This window comes from Ovis canadensis, chromosome 4 (assembly GCF_042477335.2).
Source record: "Ovis canadensis isolate MfBH-ARS-UI-01 breed Bighorn chromosome 4, ARS-UI_OviCan_v2, whole genome shotgun sequence".
Taxonomy (NCBI): domain Eukaryota; kingdom Metazoa; phylum Chordata; class Mammalia; order Artiodactyla; family Bovidae; genus Ovis; species Ovis canadensis.
The window spans coordinates 75,833,059-75,857,576 of NC_091248.1; the positions used below are offsets into that span (position 1 = coordinate 75,833,059).

General features: G+C 40.6%; 1 protein-coding gene across 1 annotated transcript in view; it reads left to right on the forward strand.

Annotated features, from left to right (window-relative positions):
* MATCAP2 (microtubule associated tyrosine carboxypeptidase 2) overlaps positions 1–3,060 on the forward strand; it is a 56,271-nt gene extending 53,211 nt beyond the window's left edge. Inside the window, exon 7 of the mRNA XM_069588048.1 lies at positions 528–3,060. Coding sequence (XP_069444149.1) covers positions 528–689 — 162 coding nt within the window. The 3' untranslated portion in view covers positions 690–3,060. The remainder of the gene's footprint in view (positions 1–527) is intronic.
* Positions 3,061–24,518: the final 21,458 nt, after the last annotated feature.

Sequence of the window (24,518 nt, forward strand, 5' to 3'; positions counted from 1 at the left end):
TACTTAAAACGAACCATGTTTTGGAATTTCACATTGCACAGATAATTTATAGAACTTAAAATTTTTACCCCTAAGCTTAATATAGTACCTGTGAAAGACTGGCTTCTTCCTCAAATGATGAAAGAGATGTGAAATTTTCTAAAATATTTAAAAATTTCAAAGCAAGAGAATTTAACAAAACACAAATTGTATTTCTCAAACTAAATAGAAAAATTTAATATATAATTGTGCTGATTTTCCTGTTAATACAGCATTTACATTCTATTTTCTCAATTCTTTCAGATTTAGGCAGGAGATTTGTTTAGTTTAATTTCTAGACAAACTATAAGTCCAAGATAGATTGTTAAATCACATACTGACTTTTCAAAATATGGTGATGGTATGCATCTACACAGTAAAGTTTTATTTTCCAGGTATTAATTTAAAAAGTTTACCTACTTCAAACTTCACTAAGACCAAGGGAAGAAATTGCCCTTCAAAATGTAACTGGTAGTTATATTTAAAAATTAACCCATCCCTTTTTTCAGGTCTCTTATGAAGACGTGGATCGCTTAAAAGGATTGGCAGTTACTGAAAACATGAGGATTCCTCACTTTCTGCAGGACCATAGCCGATACATGGAGCACTTAGAGAAGATCATGGAAGTGAATGAACTGACTGACAGGGAACTGAAAGACCTTATATGTTAAATGGTTTTCTTGCGGACATAGCTGAGTTATACCTCCATTTATATTGCCAGTTAGGTGCAGCTGGCACCAGCAGGTTTATAAAAGAAGAATGGGCTTACCTGAGTTTTCTGAAGAATGATCTGCAGTATTCAGCTAAATATTTAAGCTGAGAACAAATGTTAAACTGTTTCCCTAAAATGTTTCTGAAGGCTCCAGGGGAAAGTTACTCCTGTTCTTATCTGAATCTCAGTGTCAGCTGAAAATACTGCTGATGAGTGTCTTTGAGGAATCCTGGTCAAATGGCGTGATCAGCTTCTTCCTGAGCCATAAGTGTTGGTCTTAGTGCCCCTGCCTGAGCACCAAGCCCAGCTCTGCCTGGAGATTGAATTCTAGTGTTGTTCAAACTCCAGGGGGTCTGTCTTATTTAATAAATAATGGTAATTATTCTTTGAAAAATCAGTCTGTATTGTATCCCCAAAAGCTAGAAAATAAATTTAAGACTTATTTTCCTATATGTTAAGTAATGTGGAAGGGAAAAGCAATTTTTAAAGTTATTCATTTTTGTCCAGTTATCCCTTAGCTAAACTTGGTTTTCATTTGCTGAAATATATTGTACCTCTTCAAAATGTTAACCAAGTTTTAGGGTCTTTTCTCCCCATTCTTCTCTATTCCTTTTTGTAAATGAAAATACAAGTCTCAGAGAGGTTTTTCTACCTAAATAGTTGGGCAAGAGAGAAGCCACTTACCTTTTTTTTTAAATTAAATGGAGCAAGGGGCTGGATGTTGACTGGGTAGCATCTACAGTAAGCTTAACTATACTCTGAGAAGCAGAATTTCTGGGCATTGCTATTTGATACACTGGCTCTGTGATATTGGCTCAGAGTATTTAATCAAAATCTTTGACTTCATCAAGCCAAAAATAATATAGTTTAAATTTCAAAAATTTTCTGTTTCATTACACTTATACCTAGCTTTGTAATTTATCAATTTCAATATATACTTGTGTGTGTTATATACACACACACACGGGATCAAGTGGTTTTTCAAACAGCTTTTTTAGTAATCAGAAAGGACACTGCTGTAAATACCCCATTGAAAACTGCTGTTGTAATTTCTACCCAAAGTGTGCGAGTGTATCTTTACCTCAATTCAGGCTTAACTATGGTGCTAACACTGGTAGATGTACTCCGCAAAGCCTGGTTCACATCCATACTAGGAAAGGATTTTAGAAACTCTTGCAGACTAGGTTATGTGATTTTTCTCTTTACATACCTAGAAGGGCTCGCCTCAAAGAATGATATACTTCAAACTGGCACCTGGCAGTTCTTGCAAAGGCACACATTTCGCCTAATCGAGCAGGCCAGGCCCTTTGGGGCACTGACGGTGCCCGCACCTGTGTCGTGCTGGCTGGAGTGTGCCCTGCACTCTGCAGGGCTGGGGGCACAGTGCACCGGTATTAACCAGACACCAGAATACCACTCTTGTCCCTCCAGGCATCATTTACCTGTAGCAGAGTCACCCAGTTTCAGCTTTTGTGTAGTGTTTTCTGACTTCACTTTCAAGCTTATCAAAGGTAATTGTGAAAACAATGTTTTATTAACTGAAATTGAAACACACACAGAAATGGCAATATTGATGTCCTGTGACTTAAGACTAAATGCGTATACATTCAACATTTGTAGGCAATAACACTGCTAATCTTATGTTGTGGTTTAAATATAAAGGAAAACCATAGCAGCCTTAATTTCCTATTGGTAGGATTGTTTGTGTGGTTTCAGTCCCTGCATTTTAAAATGGATAGATATTATATGATCTGAAAAAGGAAAACCTTTCTTGCCTTACTGCTTTGGTATAGAGACAGAAAACATGAGCACTATCTGGACAAAAAGGAAAAAAACCTTAAATCACATTGATAAAGATAGTTCAAAAGTTAGCACTGAACCAAAAGTAGTTTAAGATTAGCAGAAATACTTAAAGAGCTCTAAGCTTTAAAAGTTGAGATTCAAGATTTAATGTTTATTCTCTTTCTCAAAATAACATTAAGGTCAGTCTTGTTCTCCCAAAATAAAAGTTTTTAGAAATAGAAAATTGTAGCAGCGGTACTTAGAATAGTTGAAGGTCATACTAGTTTTAATTAGAATAATCAGTTGCTATAGGTTACTGATTAGGATTTCATCAATTTTGTCCACTGTAATTCTAACATAGCTGTGTCAAAGTCTGATAAACTGTTAGGTTTTTTCACAGATTTGAAGTGAAATTGTTTGCAAACAAATCGATAGTCATCTTTATATTTTCACCTTTGTAAAAGTGTTTAAAGTATGTATCATTTGTTTTATATCTGAGCATTTTGTGTCCAGCTGCAATAGAAATAAATAGCACTGAGGTTCTCAAATTAACTGTGTTGCTATATATGCATGCAAACTTCTGTTCTTTTGAAACTTATATTTTTATTGTGGTATTTCTGGGCATTTATTGTGGTAAGTATTTCAGTACCATCAGTAACATCTGTCTTCTGGTATTCTTATTTATAGAGAAATACTGCATTTGCCACACTCTACCTTTCCTCTAATTAGCTCAGTGTATCTCCCCATGGGGCACAGGAAAAAGAGAGGGAAAAAGTCCGTCTTAATTTACTACCCTGTTTGTTTAGTTATGCATAACCTCCTGAGGAGCAGGCCCTGTACTGTGTATTAGAGGTCCTCTGATGAGAAAGACAAGAAACGTTCACACTCCAGTGACTAAGAGGCACAGACCCAGGTTACAGCAGTACCAGTACCATGCCCAAAAGCATTCCCCAAAGAATGAAAACCAGAGTAAACAGGTCTGCTCATGTGTTTGAAGCATAGAGAGAAAGATCACTTGCAAAGTAGTAAGCATTCACATTACCACTATTTGCAAGGCTTGTTTGGAGCCTGAGCAACTTCAGCCTAGGGACTAAAGAATACAGCTATTTGGGTCATCAGAGGCCCTGAGGCGATCCCTTAAGCAGGTGCCCAAGGGAGTCAACACATTGGCCTTGTGAGTTGGCTATAATTTCATTTTTGTTCATTCTGATTCCAGCAGCTAAAGAAATTAATATCTTGAAACTGCCAGGATAAGAAATACCAGTGTTTGTCAGCTAGCTTTAAGAATATGTGGAATTTCAAGTACTCAGAAAGCATATGGAGAGGAAGTGAGAGGGCAGCCCTCTCTAGGCCAAAGAGAAAGGCCCAGAACAGATCCTTCCCCTGTGGTCCTCAGGAAAAACCAAACTTGGCAACACCTCGATCTTGAACTTCTAGCCTTCAGCTGTGCCTGGAGAACAAGGACAAAGCTGAGAGAAAGCGAAAATCTGGCCACTGAGAAGCAACTACTGAAAATACATCTCTTCTAGCTGCCTTCACAAAAGACAAGCGACTTCAGAAGTGGCAGCAACCTGGCTGAGTCAGTTTTCCCTTGTTTGTGTCACCCACCCCAAACAACTTGCCACCCATCTACAGACACAGCTGACTTGGTGAGAGCTTTGGGATCCAGCACCACACGCCAGGCAGCCTGGTAGGGGTCTCTCCTGCCCATGCACTGGCTAATAGGCATGCAGGTCCTGGCTTGGACCCTGCAGTGGCTGTGAAGCTGCTGCAGTGTGGAAACCCCTGGACAGTACTGTCTTAGACAGTCACCCACAGACAAGAGCGCCTTTGTGGAAATCTGCGTTTCCAGTGGAGCATTTTCAGCACACTTGTGGAGCAGTAACTGAGCTTAGGTTATGAAGAGGAAGAGTTTGATTTTACCCTCGTTACCCTTCCCCCAAGGTGGCACAGTTCAGGGCCAAGAGAGACCTTCTCGGCCTGTGGTTTCTCCTGGATGGGAAAATGTGAGTTTGTTCCCAGCTTTTCCAACTGTGTGGGAAGCTGCCAAAAGGATCCATTTCTCTCCTGCCTCCTCCAGATTACAGACTCATGAGCTGCATGGCAGGGAAGTGAAAAGTTGGTTTGAGAACATCAGAGAGGCTCTGTGACCCTTTAAAGCCCTCCAAGGGTCCTCCTGGGGCCTCCCAGGTGGCGCAGTGGTAAAGAACCCACCTGCCAATGCAGGAGTTCTGGGTTCAGTCCCTGGGCCAGGAAGATCCCCTGGGGTAGGAAATGGCAACCCACCCCAGTGTTCTTGCCTGGAAAATTCCATGGACAGAGGAGCCTGGTGGGCTGCAGTCCATAGGGTAGCAAAGAGTCAGACACAACAGCATGCATGCAAGCACATGCATGGGTCCTAACTCAGGGTCCCGTCGAGAAGCTAGCCCACAGGGGACACCTTACCTGTGGATCTCCCCGACTGGCCCATGGGAACCAGCAGTGCTCCAGTGCCTCATACACACGCACCATCCTATGGCCAGCTCCGTGCCTGCACTCCTGAGAGCAAGCAGACTGCTAGTGAGCATGAAAAAAAAAATGCCAGCCTGAATCGGCAGGCCAGAGAGAGACCACAAACGTGAGCTTTAGCCCCACTCTTGGGAAAGCAGAAGGGAGCTGCCAGCATCTAGCTTTCTGCATTGCAGAATCAAGAGAAGACATACAAGCTTAAGAATTCTGCCATAAGAGAGCAAGGACTGTGGAGCAGACTTAACCATGGCTAATGAGAGAAAGCCTCAGAATCTCTAGCAGGGATGGCTAAAGTTACTTCTCTCCTGAAGCAGTTACTGAGGACTAAAGGAAGTGACTGCTTCTTCAACCACAAAGGCAACAAAGCAAAACTTTAAGAGAATTTGACACTACTAAAGGATTATGATAATCTTCAACTGATCCCAAAGACATGGAGATCTGTGATTTACATGAGAAAGAGTTAAAAATAACTGTTGTAAGGAAGCTCAGCTAAAAATAATTTTGATGAAATCAAGAAAACATGAATAAAATGAACAGTTTAACAGAGAAATCATAAAGAACCAAATAAATTCTGAAGTAGAAAACTACAATGAATGAAATGAAAAATAGCATATCAGAATGTATCAAGCAGAAGAAAGAATCTGTGAGATAAATGATGGGAACTTTGAGATTATTCAGTCAGAAGAAAACAAAGAGTGAAAAAGAATAGTGAAAGCCTACATGATGTATGGATACAATCAGAAGAAAAAAATTGCAAATTAGTGGCATTCCAGAGGGAGAAAGGAGTAGAAAGCTTATTAAGGAAATAATAGCTGAGAATTTGAGAACAGGAGAATCTTCCTAAATCTGAGGAAAAATTTGGAAATTCATTGGTCAAACTCAGAGATCGTCTTCAAGACATGCCATAATAAAACTGTAGAAGACAGTCTTTAAAAGGGCAAGAGAAAAGAAGCTTGAAACTTACAAGGGAACCTCCATACTATAATTAAGCAGATTTCTCAGTGAGCACTTTACAGGCCAAGAAAGAGTGGAGTGATATATTCAAAGTGCTGAGAGAAAACTGCCAACCAAGAACGCTGTCTATGGTAAAAAGTTGTTCATCAGAAATGAAGAAGAGAGAAAGACTTTCTCAGACAAACTAAAGTTGAGGAAGGTCATTACCACTAGATCTGCCTTCCAAGAAGTACTTCCAAGCACAATCTCAAAAGGATATTTTTTGATAAGTTGATTCTAGAGCTCTATTAGACAATACATAAAAATGTTAACGTATATCCTTAACACAACAATTCCACAATAAGTACACACATACTATCACACACGTATTCATCACAAATACATTGTATATACATGTGCAAAAATAATATATGTAATGTATCTTTGTGCAAAGATATAGAATACTTATGTTAAAACTATACAGCCTATTTAAAAACTATACAGTCTATTTAAAAATAAAGTATACCTGTATGTATTGATGTAGATTGTACATCACTGTAGAACAATCTCCAAAATTTATTAAGTAAAAAAGCATATTTCAGAACAGTGTTTAAGTCAGTTCATACTTGATTTTTGAAAAGGGACGGAATGTGTACGTACCTGTACACACACTTGTATAGCCACAGCCCATCTCTGGTAAGCTATGCAAGACACTGGTGGCATTGAAGGACTGGAAGTCAGAAGGAAGAGACTCATTTTCACTCCATACTATTTCTGTTTGACTTCACTATATGCACATACTGTCTTTAAATTTTTCTTGCATTTTTGAGTCCATGTTTATTGCTTTACTCAGTATGGATGTGAGCCGAATTCTAGGTTTAATAACTGCATTTTGAAACAAAATTTCATATTAGAAAATGAAATGATACAAAGTGTCCTTTCTTCCTGTGGCTCCCATTGCTGCAGTTCTCTCCCACCAAAGATAACTATTTTCAGTTACAAAACTTACCACTTCTTAGATACACAAACATAAAAAATATATATATAGGAGAAGGAAATGGAAACTCACTTTAGAATTTTTGCCTGGAGAGTCCCATGGACAGCCTGGCAGGTTATAGTCCATGGGTCGCAAAGAGTCAGACACGACTGAACAAATAACACGTGTGCACACACACGCATACGTGATACTTTTCATCCTTCATCGTTTTTTACAGAGATTCAGTTCAGTTCAGTTCAGTCGCTCGGTCATGTCCAACTCTTTGCAACCCCATGAATCGCAGCACGCCAGGCCTCCCTGTCCATCACCAACTCCCGGAGTTCACTCAGACTCGCGTCCATCGAGTCAGTGATGCCATCCAGTCATCTCATCCTCGGTCGTCCCCTTTCTTCTCCTGCCCCCAATCCATCCCGGCATCAAAGTCTTTTCCAATGAGTCAACTCTTCGCGTGAGGTGGCCAAAGTACTGGAGCTTCAGCTTTAGCATCATTCCTTCCAAAGAAATCCCAGGGTTGATCTCCTTGCAGTCCAAGGGACTCTCAAGAGTCTTCTCCAACACCACAGTTCAAAAGCATCAGTTCTTCAGCGCTCAGCCTTCTTCACAGTCCAACTCTCACATCCATACATGACCACAGGAAAAACCATAGCCTTGACTAGACGGACCTTAGTCAGCAAAGTCCTCTGCTTTTGAATATGCTGTCTAGGTTGGTCATAACTTTTCTTCCAAGGAGTAAGCGTCTTTTAATTTCATGGCTGCAATCACCATCTGCAGTGATTCTGGAGCCCAACAGAGAGATTACTACCATATAAATAATTCTGCATGTGTTGCTCTTTCCACTTAATTACATACCTTAGAACCAGAGTCAAAGTCAAAAAATAAAAATAGACTGGACATTTTAAAATATTCTTAGAGGAGGAAACAAGATGGCAGATAAAAAGAGCTCACCTTCTCTCACAAAAACACCAAAGTCACAACTAACTGGTGAATAACCATCAGAGAGAGAGACTGGAACCCACCAAAAAAGATATTCTACTTCGGAAGACAAAGAAGCCGCCACAGTGAGATGGTAGGAGGGGCAGTTTCGTGATATTATCAAATCCCACACCTGCCAGGGGCTCTCCCACATGATTGAGTTCTGAGTCCCATGTCAGGCTCCCCAGCCTGGGGGTCAGGCTCCCCAGCCTGAGGGTCTGGCACTGGGAAGAGGAGCATTTGGCTTTTGAAGCCAAGTGGGGCTTGAGAGCAAGAATGCCACAGGGGAAACAGGGACTCCACTCTTGGAGGGGGCACACAAGGTTTCATGAGCACTGGGAACCCAGGCAAAGCAGTGACTCCATGGGCACCTGGAACAGTTACCTGAAGGCCTCGGGAGTGTCTTCCTGGGGAGGCAGGAGTCAGCTGCAGCTCACGTAGGGGGAAGGACACTGGTGGTAGAGGCCCAGGGCATAGTGCTCGCTCTCCTAGAGGTTGCTGTTTTGGCACCGAGACCTGGCCCCAGGTCCCACACAACAGGGTTTAGGCTCCAGTGCTGGAATGCCCCAGGCCAAACCACCAACAGTGGGGACTCAGCACCATCTACCGCAGACAGGCCGCCTGAAGTCCTGAGCCCACAGCCACCTCCAAACACATCCCTGCCCACCAGAGGCACATGGCTTGGCTTCACCCACCAGGACCCGGCACCAGTCCCTCCCATCAAAGCCTGCGTGAGACCATGGAACAGCCTCATCCACGAGGGGGCAGACAGCGAAAGCAAGAGGAACTACGAAACTGCAGCCTGAGAAGTGGAATTAGACAAAATGAGGCAGCAATGAAATAGGATCCAGATGAAAAAACAAGATAAAATTCCCCCCAAACTAAGTGAAGTAGAGACAGGAAATCTGCCTGAATAAGAATCTGGAGTGATGATAGTAAAGATGATTCAAGATCTCAGAAAAAGAATTATTATAGCACAGGCTGAGAAGATACAGGAAATGGTGAGCAAAGAGCCAGAGAGTTAAAGAATAGAGATGAACAATAACTGAAATGAAAAAGGAGTCAACAGCAGAATAAATGAGGCAAAAGAGTGAATAAGCGAGCTTTAAAACATTGATGGAAATCAAAGCTATGGAACAGAATAAAGTAAAAGAATGAAAAGATATCCTAAGAGACTACTGGGACAACATTAAACACCAATATTTGCATTATAAGGGGTCCAGAAAGAGAAAACAGAGAAAGGGCCTGAGAATATTTGAAGAGAGAATAGCTGAAAACATCCCTAAAATTGGAAAGAAAATGCTCAAGTCCAGGAAGTGCAGAGAGTCCCATACAGGATAAATCCAAGCAGGAACATATTAATCAGACTGACAAAAATTGATTGAAAATGGCAAAGAGAAAATACTAAAAGCAACAAGGAGGGAAAGCAACAAAAATATACAAGGGAATCCTCATATGGGTATCATCTGATTTTTCAGCAGAAACTCTGCACGTGAGAAGGGAATGGCAGGATATATTTAAAGTAATGAAAGGGGAAAACCTGCAAAAATACTCAGCAAGGCTCTAGTTCAGATTTGACAGAGAAATCAAAAAGCGTTACAAACAAACAAAAATTAGGAGAATTCAGCACAACCAAACCAGCTTTACAGCACATGCTAAAAGAATTTCTCTAGGCAGAAAAGTCCACAACCAGAAAGAGGGAAATTATGGATGGGAAAGCTCACTGATAAAGGCAAACATACATATTTTTCCACACACAAATATGGTATCAAAACCAGCAATCATGAGAATAAAAATGTAGGATATTGGAAATACATTTGAAATTTAAAAACTAGCAACTTAAAAAAAATCTTGTGTGTGTATGTGTGTGTGTATGTATGTGTGTATATATATATATAGCGAGAGAGAGACAGAGAGATGCATACACACACACACACATATAGAGAGAGAGATTATTATAGCAAAACCCTATGGTAACCACAAGCCCAAAATCAACAATAGATACACACTCACAAAAGAAAAAGCAGTCCAAACAGAACACTAAACATAGTCATCAAACCACACGAGAACAAGAGAGGAAGGGAAGAAAAAAAGACCTTCAAGAACAAATCCAAGACAATTTTAAAAATTGCAATTAAAGCATCAGTTCAGTTCAGTTGCTCAGTCGTGTCCGACTCTTTGTGACCCCATGAGTTGCAGCACGCCAGGCCTCCCTGTCCATCACCAGCTCCCAGAGTTCACTCCAACTCATGTCCATCAAGTCAGTGATGCCATCCAGCCATCTCATCCTCTGTTGTCCCCTTCTCCTCCTGCCCCCAATCCCTCCCAGCATCAGGGTCTTTTCCATTGAGTCAACTCTTTGCATGAGGTGGCCAAAGTATTGGAGTTTTAGCTTTAGCATCATTCCTTCCAATGAACACCCAGGACTGATCTTTAGGATGGACTGGTTGGATCTCCTTGCAGTCCAAGGGACTCTCAAGCGTCTTCTCCAACACCACAGTTCAAAAGCATCAATTCTTCAGCGCTCAGCTTTCTTCACAGTCCAACTCTCACATCCATACATGACCACTGGGAAAACCATAGCCTTGACTAGACGGACCTTTGTTGGCAAAGCAATGTCTCTGCTTTTCAATATGCTATCTAGGTTGGTCATAACTTTTCTTCCAAGGAGTAAGCATCTTTTAATTTCATGGCTGCAGTCACCATCTGCAGTGATTTTGGAGCCCAAAAAATAAAGTGACACTGTTTCCCCATCTATTTCCCATGAAGTGATGGGACCAGTTGCCATGATCTTAGTTTTCGGAATGCTGAGCTTTAAGCCAACTTTTTCACTCTTACTTTCATCAAGGGGCTTTTTAGGTCCTCTTCACTTTCTGCCATAAGAGTGGTGTCATCTGCATATCTGAGGTTATTGATATTTCTCCTGGCAATCTTGATTCCAGTTTGTGCTTCTTCCAGTCCAGCATTTCTCATGATGTACTCTGCATATAAGTTAAATAAGCAAGGTGACAATATACAGCCTTGACGTACTCCTTTCCCTATCTGGAACCAGTCTGTTGTTCCATGTCCAGTTCTAACTGTTGTTTCCTGACCTGCATATAAGTTTTTCAAGCGGCAGGTCAGGTACATATTAATAATTACCTTAAATATAAACAGATTAAATGCTCCAACCAAAAGACACAGACTGGCTGAATGGATACATAAACAAGACTTGTATATATGCTGTCTATAATAAATCCACTTCAGATCTAGGAAAACACTGAGATAAAAGTAAAGGGATGGGTAAAGTTATTCAAATGAAAATCAGAAGATCTGGGGTAGCAATATTCATATCAGACAAAATAGGCTTTAAAGACTTAAAAGAGAGAAAGAAAGACACACATATCAAGGGGAGGTGTTGGAAAGTTTGTTTTTTCCTGAGGACCACAGGGGAAGGGACTGGTGGTGAAAGTAATGTCCAATGCTGCAAAGAAAAATATTGCATAGGAACCTGGAATATTAGGTCCATGTAAATTGGAAGTGGTCAAATAGATGGCAAGAGTGAATATTGACATTTTAGAAATCAATGCAAATGGGGTGGGAACAGGTGAAAATTTAATTCAAATGACCATTATATCTACTGCTACAGGTACTAATCCCTTAGAAAAAATGGAGCAGCCCTCATAATCAACAAGAGAGTCTGAAATGCAGTACTTGGGTGCAATCTCAAAATGACAGATCTCTCTTCCTTTCCAAGGCAAATCATTCAATATTACAGTAACCCACATCTATACCCCCACCACTGATGCTGAAGAAGCTGAAGTTGAATGGTTCTGAAGACCTACAAGACTTTCTAGAACTAACACCAAAAATAGTTGTCCTTTTCATCATGGATTGGAATGCAAAAATAGGAAGTCAAGAGATACTTGGAGTAACAGGCAAGTTTGGCCTTGGAGTACAAAATGAAGCAGGGCAAAGGCTAACAGAGTTTTGTCCAGAGAACACACTGCTTGTAGCAAACACCCTCTTTCAATAACACAAGAAACAAGTCTACACATGGACATCACCAGAATGTCAGTACCAAAATATTGACTATATTCTTTGCAGCTGATGATGGAGAAGCTGTATACAACCAGTAAAACCAAGACTGGTAGCTGAGTGAGGCTCAGATCATGAACTCCTTGCAAAATTCAGACTTAGAGTGAAGAAAGTAGGGAAAACCAGTAGGCCATTCAGGTATGATCTAAATAAAATCCCTTATGATTATGCAGTGGAAGTGAGAAATAGATTCAAGGGATTAGATTTGATAGACAAAGCACCCAAAAAACTATGGACAGAGGTTCATAACATTGTACAGGAGACAGTGATCAAAACCATCCCCAAGAAAAAGACAGGCAAAGAGGCAAAATGGTTGTCAAGGAGGCCTTACAAATAGCTGAGAAAAGAAGAGAAGTGAAAGGCAAGAGATAAGAAAGCCATCTTAAGTGAATAATGCAAAGAAATAGAGGAAAATAATAGAATGGGAAAGACTAGAAATCTCTTCAAGAAAATTAGAGATACCAAGGGAACATTTCAGGTAAAGAGGTACACAATAAAGGACAGAAATGGTATGGACCTAACAGAAGCAGAAGATATTAAGAAGAGGTGGCAAGAATACACAGAAGAACTGTACAAAGTAAAGGTCTTAATGACCTGGACAACCATGCTGGTGTGATCACTCACCTAGAGCCAGACACGCTGGAGTGTGAAATCAAGTAAGCCTTAGGAAACATTAATACAAACAAAGCTAGTGAAGGTGATGGAATTCCAGCGGAGCTATTTCAAATCCTTAAAGATGATGCTGTTAAAGTGATATACTCAATATGTCAGCAAATTTGGAAAACTCAGCAGTGGCCAGAGACTGGAAGAGGTCAGTTTTCATTCCAGTCTCAAAGAAGGGCAATGCCAAAGAATGTTCAAACTACCACACAATTGCACTTATTTCACAGGCTAGCAAGGTAATGCTCAAAATCCTTCAAGTTGTAAAATCCAAAATCAAGCTCAAAATCCATTCAAAAGTATATGAACAAAGAACTTCCAAATGTACAAGATGGGTTTAGAAAAGGCAAAGGAACCAGAAATCAAATTGCCAATATCCACTGGATCACAGAAAAAGCAAAGGAATTCTAGGAAAACTTCTGCTTCACTGACTACACTAAAGCCTTTGACTGTGTAGATCACAACAAACTGGAAAATTCTTAAAAAGATGGGAGTACCAGACCACCTTACCTGTCTCCTGAGGAGGAGGTCTTGACCTGTTTGCAGGTCAAGAAGCAACAGTTAGAACCAGACATGGAACAACAGACTGGTTCCAAATTGGGAAAGGAATGCATCAAGGCTGTATACTGTCACCCTGCTTATTTAACTTTTATGCAGAGTACCTCACGCAAAATGCTGGGCTGGATGAAGCACAAGCTGTAATCAAGATTGCTGGGAGAAATATCAATAACCTTAGATATGCAAATAACACCCACCTCAGTTATGGCAGAAAGCAAAGAGGAACTAAAGAGCCTCTTGATGAAGGTGAAAGAGGAGAGTGAAAAAGCTGGCTTAAAACTCAACATTTAAAAAACTAAGATTATGGCATGTAGTCCCATCACGTCATGGCAAATAGATGGGGAAATAATGGAAACAGTGACAGACTTTATTTTCTTGGGTTCCAAAATCACCGCGGACAGTGATTGCAGCCATGAACTTAAAAGACGATTCCTCCTTGGAAGAAAGCTACGACAAACCTAGTCAGCATATTCAAAAGCAGAGACACCACTTTGCCGACAAGGGTCCATACAGTCAAATCTATGGCTTTTCCAGGAGTCATGTACAGATGTGAGAGTTGGACCATAAAGAAGGATGAGTGCTGAGGAACTGATGCTTTCAAACTGTCATGCTGGAGAAGACTCGAGAGTCCCTTGGACACCTAGGAGATCAAACCAGTCAATCCTCAAGGATATCAACCCTGAATACTCATTGGAAGGACTGATTCTGAGGCTCCAATACTTTGGTTACCTGATACAAAAAGCTGACTCACTGAAAAAGACCCTGATTCCAGGAAAGATTGAGGGCATGAGGAGAAAGGGGCGACACTGGATGAGATGGTGGGATGGCATCATTGACTCAATGGACATGAGTTTGAGCAAACTCCAGGAGATGGTGAAGGACGTGAAAGGGTTAACGGCTAGGCAGGTCTCACTAGGGAGGCCAGAGGTCCCCAAGCCACAGGAGGAGACAAATGGCAAGCGTTTTTTTCCCCCTCCTGCATTCCTTTGCTCCTGCTTTAACCAGGAAGGAGGCTCCTTTAATTCTGTGTTCCTATGACGACAATGGTTCTGCCTGAAAGTAATTTTTTCCAACCTTGAGCTGCTAATTCCCCAACAAAACAATACATCTTACTCATAGATATGTTTTTCTTAAGCCATGTTAATGAAACTATGTATCTTATTTGGAAGTCTGTTTTCCTTCAAGGCTTATACAATATATCTCTCCCAGAGGGACTCCCCTTGTGCAAATATGTATGTTATGGGAGAGAGTTGCACCTGCTGCAACTGTCTCAGCCTTGAGGTGTTATTTTATCTATGAGCAACAGCTTACTAAGAAGTGTAAGATGCCTTGCAAAAACTGGCATGGGGGATACTCTCCTGCCCCCTTCTAGTGCCTGTTACTGAAAACTTTCTCTATCCCTGTTGCTTTAATAAGATCTACACAAAGCTCTAAGTGACTGAGACTGTGTTTGGTCCTGGAGTTAAATCTTCTTCGGAGGCCATGAATTCAGCATCACCACTCACTATAAGCTCTCAGACAGGAGAGCCTGGCGTGCTGCAGCCTATGGGGTTGCAAAGAGTTGGATATGACTGATCGACTGAACAACAACAGCAGCTGAAATAAACACAATATTTTATGTCAACTATACTTCAGTTTTGTTTTTTTTTTTTAAAGTGGCATTTCAGTGCGTGGCAACCATTAAGAAACTGGGATGGGCTAAATGTGAAAAAAATCACAACACTATATATATCAAAGTCCTTAAGAGCAACAAACATGTGATGGCCTAAGGAGCAAAGATCTAAAATTTAGATAAAATTTAGATATTTGGTTTTCTTGCCCTTTACAAATAACCTTTATCATATTTACCGCATTTTCCTAGTTTATTACTGTACTTTATAGTTTAGATTTTATGAGTAAACTGATCTTGGGTTTAGAGGAACAGTAGCTCTTTTTTTGTGTTGGAAGATAAGAGTTCTTTCATGGTAAGCTATTTGAGTACTGGAGATTCTATGAGCCCCTCAAGTCAGAAAGTGTCCAATACTGGGGAACAGTGGAAGGCAATTAGTAATAGCTCTGGAAAGAAGTGGCTGGGCCAAAGTGGAAACGACACCCACTTGTGGATGTGTCTGGTGGTGCAAGTAATGTCCAACGCTGTAAAGAACAATATTGCACAATAACCTGGAATGTTAGGTCCATGAATCAAGGTACATTGGAGCTGGTCAAGCAGGAGATGGCAAGAGTGAACATCAACATCATAGCAATCAGTGAACTAAAATGGACAGGAATTGGGCAAATTCAATTCAGATGACCATTATATCTACTACTGTGGGCAAGAATCCCTTAGAAGAAATAGAGTAGCCCTCAGAGTCAACAAGAGAGTCTGAAATGCAGCACTTGGCTGCAATCTCAAAAATGGAAGAATGATCTAGGTTCATTTCCAAGGCAAATCATTCAATATCACAGTAATCCACATCTATAGCCCAACCACTAATGCTGAAGAAGCTGAAGTTGAATGGTTCTGTGAAGACCTACAAGACCTTCTAGAACTAATACCAAAAAAAGTTGTCCTTTTCTTCACAGGAGATTGGAATGCAAAAGTAGGAAGTCAAGAGATACTTGCAGTAATAGGCAAGTTTGACCTTAAACACAAAATGTAGCAAGGCAAAGGCTAACAGAGTTTTGTCCAGAGAACACACTGGTCATAGCAAACACCCTCTTCCAACAGCACAAGAGATAACTTTTCACATGGACTTCACCAAATGGTCAATACCAAAATCAGACTGATTATATTCTTTGCAGCCAGAAATAGAGAAGTTCTATACATTCAGCAAAAACAAGACTGGGAGCTGGGTGTGGCTTGGATCAAGAACTCCTTATTGAAAAATTCAGGCTTAAATTGAAGAAAGTAGGGAAAACCACTAGGCCATTCAGGTATGACCTAAATAAAATCCCTTATGATTATGCAGTGGAGGTGATGAATAGATTCGAGGGATTAGATCTAGTAAACTATGATTATGAACTATGGCTGGAGGTTTGTAACACTGTACAGGAGGCAGTGACCAAAACCATTCCAAAGGAAAATAAATGCAAGAAGGCAAACTGGTTGTCTGAGAAGGCTTTACAAATAGCTGAAGAGAGAAGAGAAGTAAAAAGCAAGGGAGAAAGGGAAAGATACACTGAACTGAATGCAGAGTTCCAGAGAATAAAAGAGAGACACAAGAAGGCTTCTTTAATAAAGTGCAAAAAAATAGAGGAAAACAGTAGAATGGGAAAAACTAGAGATGTCTTCAAGAAAACTGGAGATAAAGAAACATTTCATGCAAGGATGGGCATGATAAAGGACAGAAATGGTAAAGACCTAACACAGGCAGACGAGATTAAGAAGAGATGGCAAGAATACACAAAAAAAACTGTACAAGAAAGGTCTTGATGACCCGGATACCCAAAATGGTGTGGTCATTCACCTAGAACCAGACATCCTGGAGTGTGAAGTCAACTGGACCTTAGGAAGCATTACTGTGAACAAAGCTAGTAGACATGATGGAATTCCAGCTATTTAAAATCCTAAAAGATGCTGTGTTATCAAGCATCTTTTCTGATAACAATGCTATGAGATTGGAAATAAACTAGAAGAAAAAACTCTAAGAAACACAAACACATGGCAGCTAAGCAATATGCTACTAAACAACCTTTGTATCACTGAAAAAATCAAAGAGGAAATAAAAAAATACCTAAAGACAAATGAGGATGAAAACATAATGGTCCAAAACTTATGGCGTACAGCAAAAGCTGTTCAAAGAGGGACGTTTATAGCAATACAATCTTACCTCAAGAAATAAGAAAAATCTCAAATAATCTAACCTTACACCTAAAACAGCTAGATAAAAAACAAAACCTTTTAAAGTTAGTAGAAGGAAATCATAAAGATCAGAGAAGAAATAAATGAGATAGAGACAAAACAATAATAAAGATCAATGAAACTAAAAGCTAGTTCTTTGAAAAGATAGAGTTGATAAGCCTTTAGCCAGACTCAAAGAAAAAAGGGAGAGGACTCAACCCAGGAAAATTAGAAATGTAAAGAGTTACAACTGACTCCACAGAAATACCAAGGATCATAAGAGACTACTATGAACAACTGTATGCCAATAAAATGGACAACCTGGAAGAAACAGACAAATTCTCAGAAAGGTACAAGTCTCCCTAAAACCAGAAAAAAATATAAAACATGAACAGACCAATCACAAGCACTGAAATTGAAACTGTGATTAAAAACCCAACAGAAGTCCAGGACCTGACAGCTTCACAGGTGAACTTAATCAAAATTTAGAAAAGCGTTAACACCTATCCTTCTGAAACTGTTCTAAAAAAATCACAAAGAAAATTTCCCAACTCATTTTATGAGGCCACTATCATCATGATACCAAAATCAGACAAAGATACCACAAAAAAAGGAAACTACAGTCCAATATCACTGATAAACACAGAGGCAAAATTCCTCAACAAAATACTAGTAACCCATATCCAACAATACATTTAAAAGATCATACTCAGTGATCAAGTGGGATTCATCCCAAGGATGCAAGGAATTTTTGTCATCTGAAAATCAATGTGATACACCATGTCAACAAGTTGAAGAACAAAAACCATATGATCACTTGAATGGATGCAGAAAAAACCTTTATCAAAATTCAGAACCCATTTATGATTAAAAAAAAAAAAAACTCCCCAGAAAGTGAGCATAGAGGATACATATCTCAACATATTAGAGGCCATATAAGACAAACCTACAGCTGGCATCATAGTCAATGGTGAAAAGCTGAAAGCATTCCCTCTAATATCAGGAACAGGAAAAGGATGTCCACTCTCACCACTTTTATTCAACATAGTTTTGGAAGTCCTACCTACAGCAATCAGAGAAGAAAAAGAAGTAAAGGGAATTCAAATTGGAAAAGAAGAAGCTAAACTGTCACTGTTTGCAGATGATATGGTACTATACATAGAATATCCTAAAGATGATGCCAGAATACTACTAGAACTCAATGAATTTGGTAAAGTTGCAAGTTACAAAATTAATACACAGAAGTCTGTTGCATATCTATACAATAACAATGAAAGATCAGAAAGAGAAGTTCTAGAAGCAGTTCCACTGCATCAAAAAGAATAAAATACCTAGGAATAAACCTACCTAAGGAGACAAAAGACTTGTACACCAAAAACTATAAGATGCTGATGAGAGAAATCAAAGACATAAACAGATGGAAAAATATTCCATGTTTGTGGATTAGAAGAATCAATATTGTCAAAATGAGTATACTGCCCAAGGCAATCTACAGATTCTATACAATCCCTATCAAATTACCAATGGCATTTTTCACAGAATGAGAACAAAATATCTCAAAATTTGTATGGAGACACAAAAGACCCTGAATAGCCAAAGCAGTCCTGAAAAAGAAAAACAGAGCTGGAGGAATCCGGCTCCTTGACTTCAGACTATACTACAAACCTACAGTCATCAAAACAGTATGGTATTGGTACAAACTAGAAATACAGATTCGTGGAACAGGATAGAAAACCCAGAAATAAGCCCATGCACCTATGGTCAATTAATCTATGACAGAGGAGGCAAGATTTCACAATGCAGGAAAGACACTTTCTTCAAAAAACGGTGCTGGGAAAACCGGACAGCCACATGTAAAAAAAAAAAAAAAGAGAGGGAGAGAGAAATCATATAATTCCTTAACTCCATAAACAAAAATAACCTCAAAATGGATTAAAGATATAAATGTGAGATTGGACACTATAAAACTCCTAGAGGAAAACATAGGCAGAATACTGTCTGACATAAATCACAGCAACATCTTTTTTGATCCATCTCCAAGAATAATGGAAATGAAAGCAAACATAAACAAATGGGACCTACTTAAACTCAAAAGCTTTTGCAGAGCAAAGGAAACAATAAACAAAATGGAAAGACAGCCCACAGATTGGGAGAAAATATTTGCAAGTTATCTGACCAATAAGGGATTACTCTCTCAAATTTATAAACAGTTTATGATGCTTAGTAGCAACAAAAACAAACTCAAAAAGTAGGCAGAAGACCTGAATAGACTTTTCTCTAAAAAGTACATACAGATGGCCAACAGACACAGGAAAAGATGTTCAATATCATTAGTTATTAGAGAAATGCAAATCAAAATTACAATGAGACTATCATCTCACACAGTTCAGAATAGCTGTCATCAAAAAATCCACAGACAACAAATGTTGGAGCGGGTGTGGAGAGAAGGGAACCCTCCTGCACTCTTGGTGGGAATGTAAATTGGTTCAGTCACTATGGAGAACAGTATGGAGGTTCCTTAAAAAACTAAAAATAGAGCTACCATGTGACCCTGCAGTCCCACTCCTGGGCATATGTCCAGAGAAAAACATGGCCTGAAAAGATACATGCACCCCAGTGTCCACTGCAGCACTGTCTACAATAGCCAAGACCTAGAAGCAATCTAGATGTCCATCAACAGAGAAACAAATAAAGAAGATGTGGTACCTATACACAATGGAATATTACTCAGCCATTAAAAAGGATGAAATAATGCCATTTGCAGCAACATGGATGGACCGAGAGTTAATGAAGTAAGTCAGACATAGGAGAAATATCATATGACATCCCTTATATGTGGAATCTAAAAAGGAATGATACAAATGAACTTAGGCAGTTAGGGACTTTGAGAAGGTCATGTATACACTGCTATATTTAATTTGGATAACCAACAAAGACCTATTGTATAACACATGGAATTCTGCTCAATGTTATGTGCCAGCCTGTATTAGAGGGGGGTTTGGGGAAGAATGGATATGTGTATATGTATGGGTACGGCTGAGTCCCTTTCCTGTTCACCTGAAACTACCGCAACATTGTTAATTGGCTGTAGCCCAGTACAAAATGTTTTTGGTGTTAAATACTAAAAGATGATGCTGTTAAAGTGTTGCATTCAACATGTCAGCAAATTTGGAAAATTCAGCAGTGGCCACAGGACTCGAAAAGGTCAGTTTTCATTTCAATCCCAAAGAAGGGAGATGCTAAAGAGTGTTCAAATTACAACATAACTGCACTCATTTCACAAGCTAGCAAGGTTATGCTCAAAATCCTTCAAGCTAGGCTTCAGCAGTATGTGAACCAAGAACTTCCAGATGTACAAGTTGGGTTTAGAAATGGCAGAAGAACCAGAGATCAAATTGCCAACATTCGTTGGATCATGGAGAAAGAAAGGGAATTCCAGAAAACATCTACTTCTGCTTCTTTGACCACATTAAAGCCTGTGACTATGTGGATCACAACAAACTGTGGAAAATTCTTAAATAGATGGGAGTACTGGACCACCTTACCTGTCTCCTGAGAAAGCTGTATACAGGTCAAGAAGCAACAGTTAAAACTGGACTTGGAACAACTGATTGGTTCCAAACTGGGAAAGGAATATGACAAGGTTTTATATTGTCACCCTGCTTATTTAACTTATATGCAGAGTACATCATGGAAAATGCTGGGCTGGATGAATTACAAGCTGGAATCAAGATTGCCGGGAGAAATATCAACAACCTCAGATATGCAGATGATACCATGCTAATGGCAGAAAGCACAGAGAAACTAAAGAGTCTCTTGATGAAAATGAAAGAGGAGACTGAAAAAGCTGGCTTAAAACTCAACATTCAAAAAACAAAGAACATGACATCCGTTCCCATCACTTTGTGGCAAATAGAAGGGGGAAAAGTGGAAGTGGTGACAGATTTTACTTTTCTGGGTTCTGGAAAGTCACTTCAGATAGTGACAGCAGCCACAAAATTAAAAGATGCTTGCTCCTTGGAAGGAAAGCTATGACAAACCTGGACAGTGTATTCAAAAGCAGAGATATCAGTTTACCAATAAAGCCCGTATAGTCAAAGCTATGGTTTTCCAGTCATGTTCAGATGTGAGAGTTGGACCATAAAGAAGGCTGAGCACCAAAGAATCGATGCTTTTGAACTGTGGTGCTGAAGAAGATTCTCAAGAGTCTCTTGAACAGCAAGGAGACCAAACCAGTCAATCCTAAAGGAAATCAACCGGGAATATTCACTGAAAAGACTGACGCTGAAGCTCCAATACTTTGGCCACCTGACACAAATAGCCGATTCTTTGAAAATGACCCTAATACTAGGAAAGACTGAAGGCAATAGAAGGGGTCAGCAGAGGACAAGATAGTTAGAATCGCTGACTCAATGGACGTGAATCTGAGTAAACTCCAGGAGATGGTGAAGGAGAGACGAGCCTGGCATGCTGCAGTCCACGGGGTGTCAAAGAGTTGGACAGCACGTAGTGACTGGACAGCAGCAAAGAGGTCTTGAGTGAATTTCTGGGTGCCACTCCACAACTGTCCACTAGAGGGACCACAAACTCTTTGTTCCCACTCTCTTTTAGCTCTTTTCCTTCGCAGAATTTTATGTCAGGCCCTCTGGGGCTTCCCTGGTGGCTCAGATGGTAAAGAGTCTGCCTGCAACGTGGGAGACCAGGGTTTGACCCCTGGGTTGGGAAGATCCCCTGGAGAAGGGAATGGCAACTCACTCCAGTATTCTTGCCTGAGAAATTCCACGGACAGAAGAGCCTGGCGAGCTACAGTCCACGGGGTTGCAGAGTCAGACACGACTAAGCTACTAACACACACATACAGAGGCCCTCTGCGCTGCCCAGGGGGCACTAGTGGTAAAGAACCGCCCCCCACCTCCCACCACCAATGCAGGAGACATAAGATCCATGGGTTTGATCCCCGGGTCTGGAGTCTGGAAGATCCCTGGAGAAGCGAATGGCAACCCACTCCATTGTTCTTGAAAGGAGAATCCCATGGACAGAGGAGCCTGACAGGCTGCAACTCATAGGGCTGCAGAGTCTGACACAACTGAAGTGACTTAGCACAGCACAGCTTTTCCGGGAAAGATGTACGTATCACCTTAAAGAGCTCTGGAGAAGGAGTTAGGTGTCCTGCAGGTCTTCCAAAATCTGTTTCCTCCCCTCAATTTAAATCTCTCACTGGCCAGTTTGTCATAAAATTCCCTGAGATGATCCATTGAAAAGCAACATATATATACTTTGTATATAAATACAGAGTCTATTCTATGCTAAAGTATATACTATTTACAGTCTTGACAGATATCTTAAATAACATTTTAATGTCTGTTTGAAATAAACAAGACATGGAATGTGAGTAATTTGAGATTCAGATGGTATTTTATCTTACCACAGCTTCCTAACATAATTACCTAAGACAGTTCTTGGGAAAACCAGCATTTTGCTTTTAGAGAAATAAGAGAAAAGATACCAGATGCTCTGGCCAAAGAGATTTCTCAGCTCAGCAGTTAACAGTGACCCACAACCTGGGGTCCCCCTTGTTTCTGGATTTCACACAGGTGAGCCTAGGAACAGATGATTTCTCACCTTGCTTTGATATATTAATATAATAGCTCTGTGGGTCTTTAGGTCTTATGTCACAAACCCAAGATACCCAGGGACAATGCAGCTGTCAGACCTTGTAAGCTGTGTTATTTTAAAATACTGGGAACCACAGCAAGGGCTAACCATCTCTCACCACACTCCCCAAGTAAATAGGTCTATAAACTGGGATTCATGAGGGCCTTTGGGAAACACCAGAGGTATCTCGGGGTCGGATGTGTGACTAGATTTGTCAGGGATAATTTCAGGCTTTGAGACCTGTATGCTGCAGATGAGAACTGAGGCCAGCAGTTGCCTGTGAAGGTGGATGCGTCTGATCCTCCCAGGTATTCATTGCACCCTGTTGACCTCAGCACCAAAACCACTCAGTCTGACCGCTTCTTGCCAGCAAGCAGGCCCATACACCCCTCTGTGAGCTAAATATGAAAATATTGGACTTCTAAAAATTTCTCTGGTAATTTAAGACTTGGATAAACGATGAACATGTTCAGAAAAATTCAGAAGAAAAGTTCAAAAAAAATTCCTAGAGCGCCAGTTGCTTACCAGTTTTCGGAACATTCATAGTAAGGATTTACCCAACACAAACCTTTGAAGACTGGTCCTGTGTTTGGTAACTGAAGTAGTGAAAGATCCTCTCTGCCAGTTGTACTGGGACAGCAAGCCAAGAACTCAGACTCTTAATAAAACAGCCACTGTCACACTGGCTGTCCCGCCGTTTGTCACCCTTGACCCTTCGTGTGCTGAGCACCTTGTTGATCTCCTTCACAGGCAGTTGCTGCCCCTGCCGAAGGAGCCCCTTACCTAGGCAGTGAAAGCCACACCAAAATTCTTAGACACTCGTGCGTGTCTTCCCGTTCCAGTCACCTCATCTCTGTCTTGGGTAGTATTTAAGTGGGTTCAGCCACACCTCTCCGTACTCTGTTTAAACGGATTCCCTGCAAGTCTCTCAATGTGTGTCTCAGGGCACCTTCACTGACCCAACCCAGACCACAGGCAGACCCAATCAGCATTCTAGCATGGACGCTTGGGGTCAGCGCTGCAGGCCAGCACCCTCCTAGGGAGGCCCTTCAATGCCCTGATGCGGGAGCCCCACTGCCCAGGAAAGCAACGCTCCTTGTTTGAAATCTCAGTCAGAGGTTAACACTTGAGCAGGATGGAGCCTGAGGGCTGGGAAACGCTGGCCACAGGTGGCCCGCCAGCGGGGCCTCATCCTGGCACTTCCTGACTCCCTGTCCTTGGGCTTTTTAAAGTCAGTGAATGGGGGGATTTCTACAGCCTAGAAAATTCACAGGATTCCTTGAAGCATAGAGCAGTGAGGGTGTCCCCTTGGCTGAGAGGTAAAGCCATCTCAGTAGCCTCTTTAGAAATGTCACTTTATGGTTTCAATGTGATTAAAGACCTAAATGTATGACCTGATACTATAAAATTCCTAGAGGAGACCATAGGCAGCACATTCTTAGGCATAAATCACAGGAATATAATTTTTAATCCATCTCCTAGAGTAATGAAAGTAAAAACAAAAATAAACAAATGGGACCTACTTAAACGCTTTTGCCCAGCAAAAGCTAAGCTAAGTCACTTCAGTCGTGTCCGACTCCGTGCGACCCCATAGACTGCAGCCCACCAGGCTCCACCGTCCCTGGGACTCTCCAGGCAAGAACACTGGAGTGGGTTGCCATTTCCTTCTCCATTTCTAGGTTATTACAAAAGCTGTCTTTATTTCAACATTGTCAAGTAATATACTTCCCTTATGTTGATATTATAAAGATAAATCAATACTGTAGTGAACTGTGATTGTGTTCTTACAATTCAAGTGAAATAACTATTGAAAATTTAGAACCAAC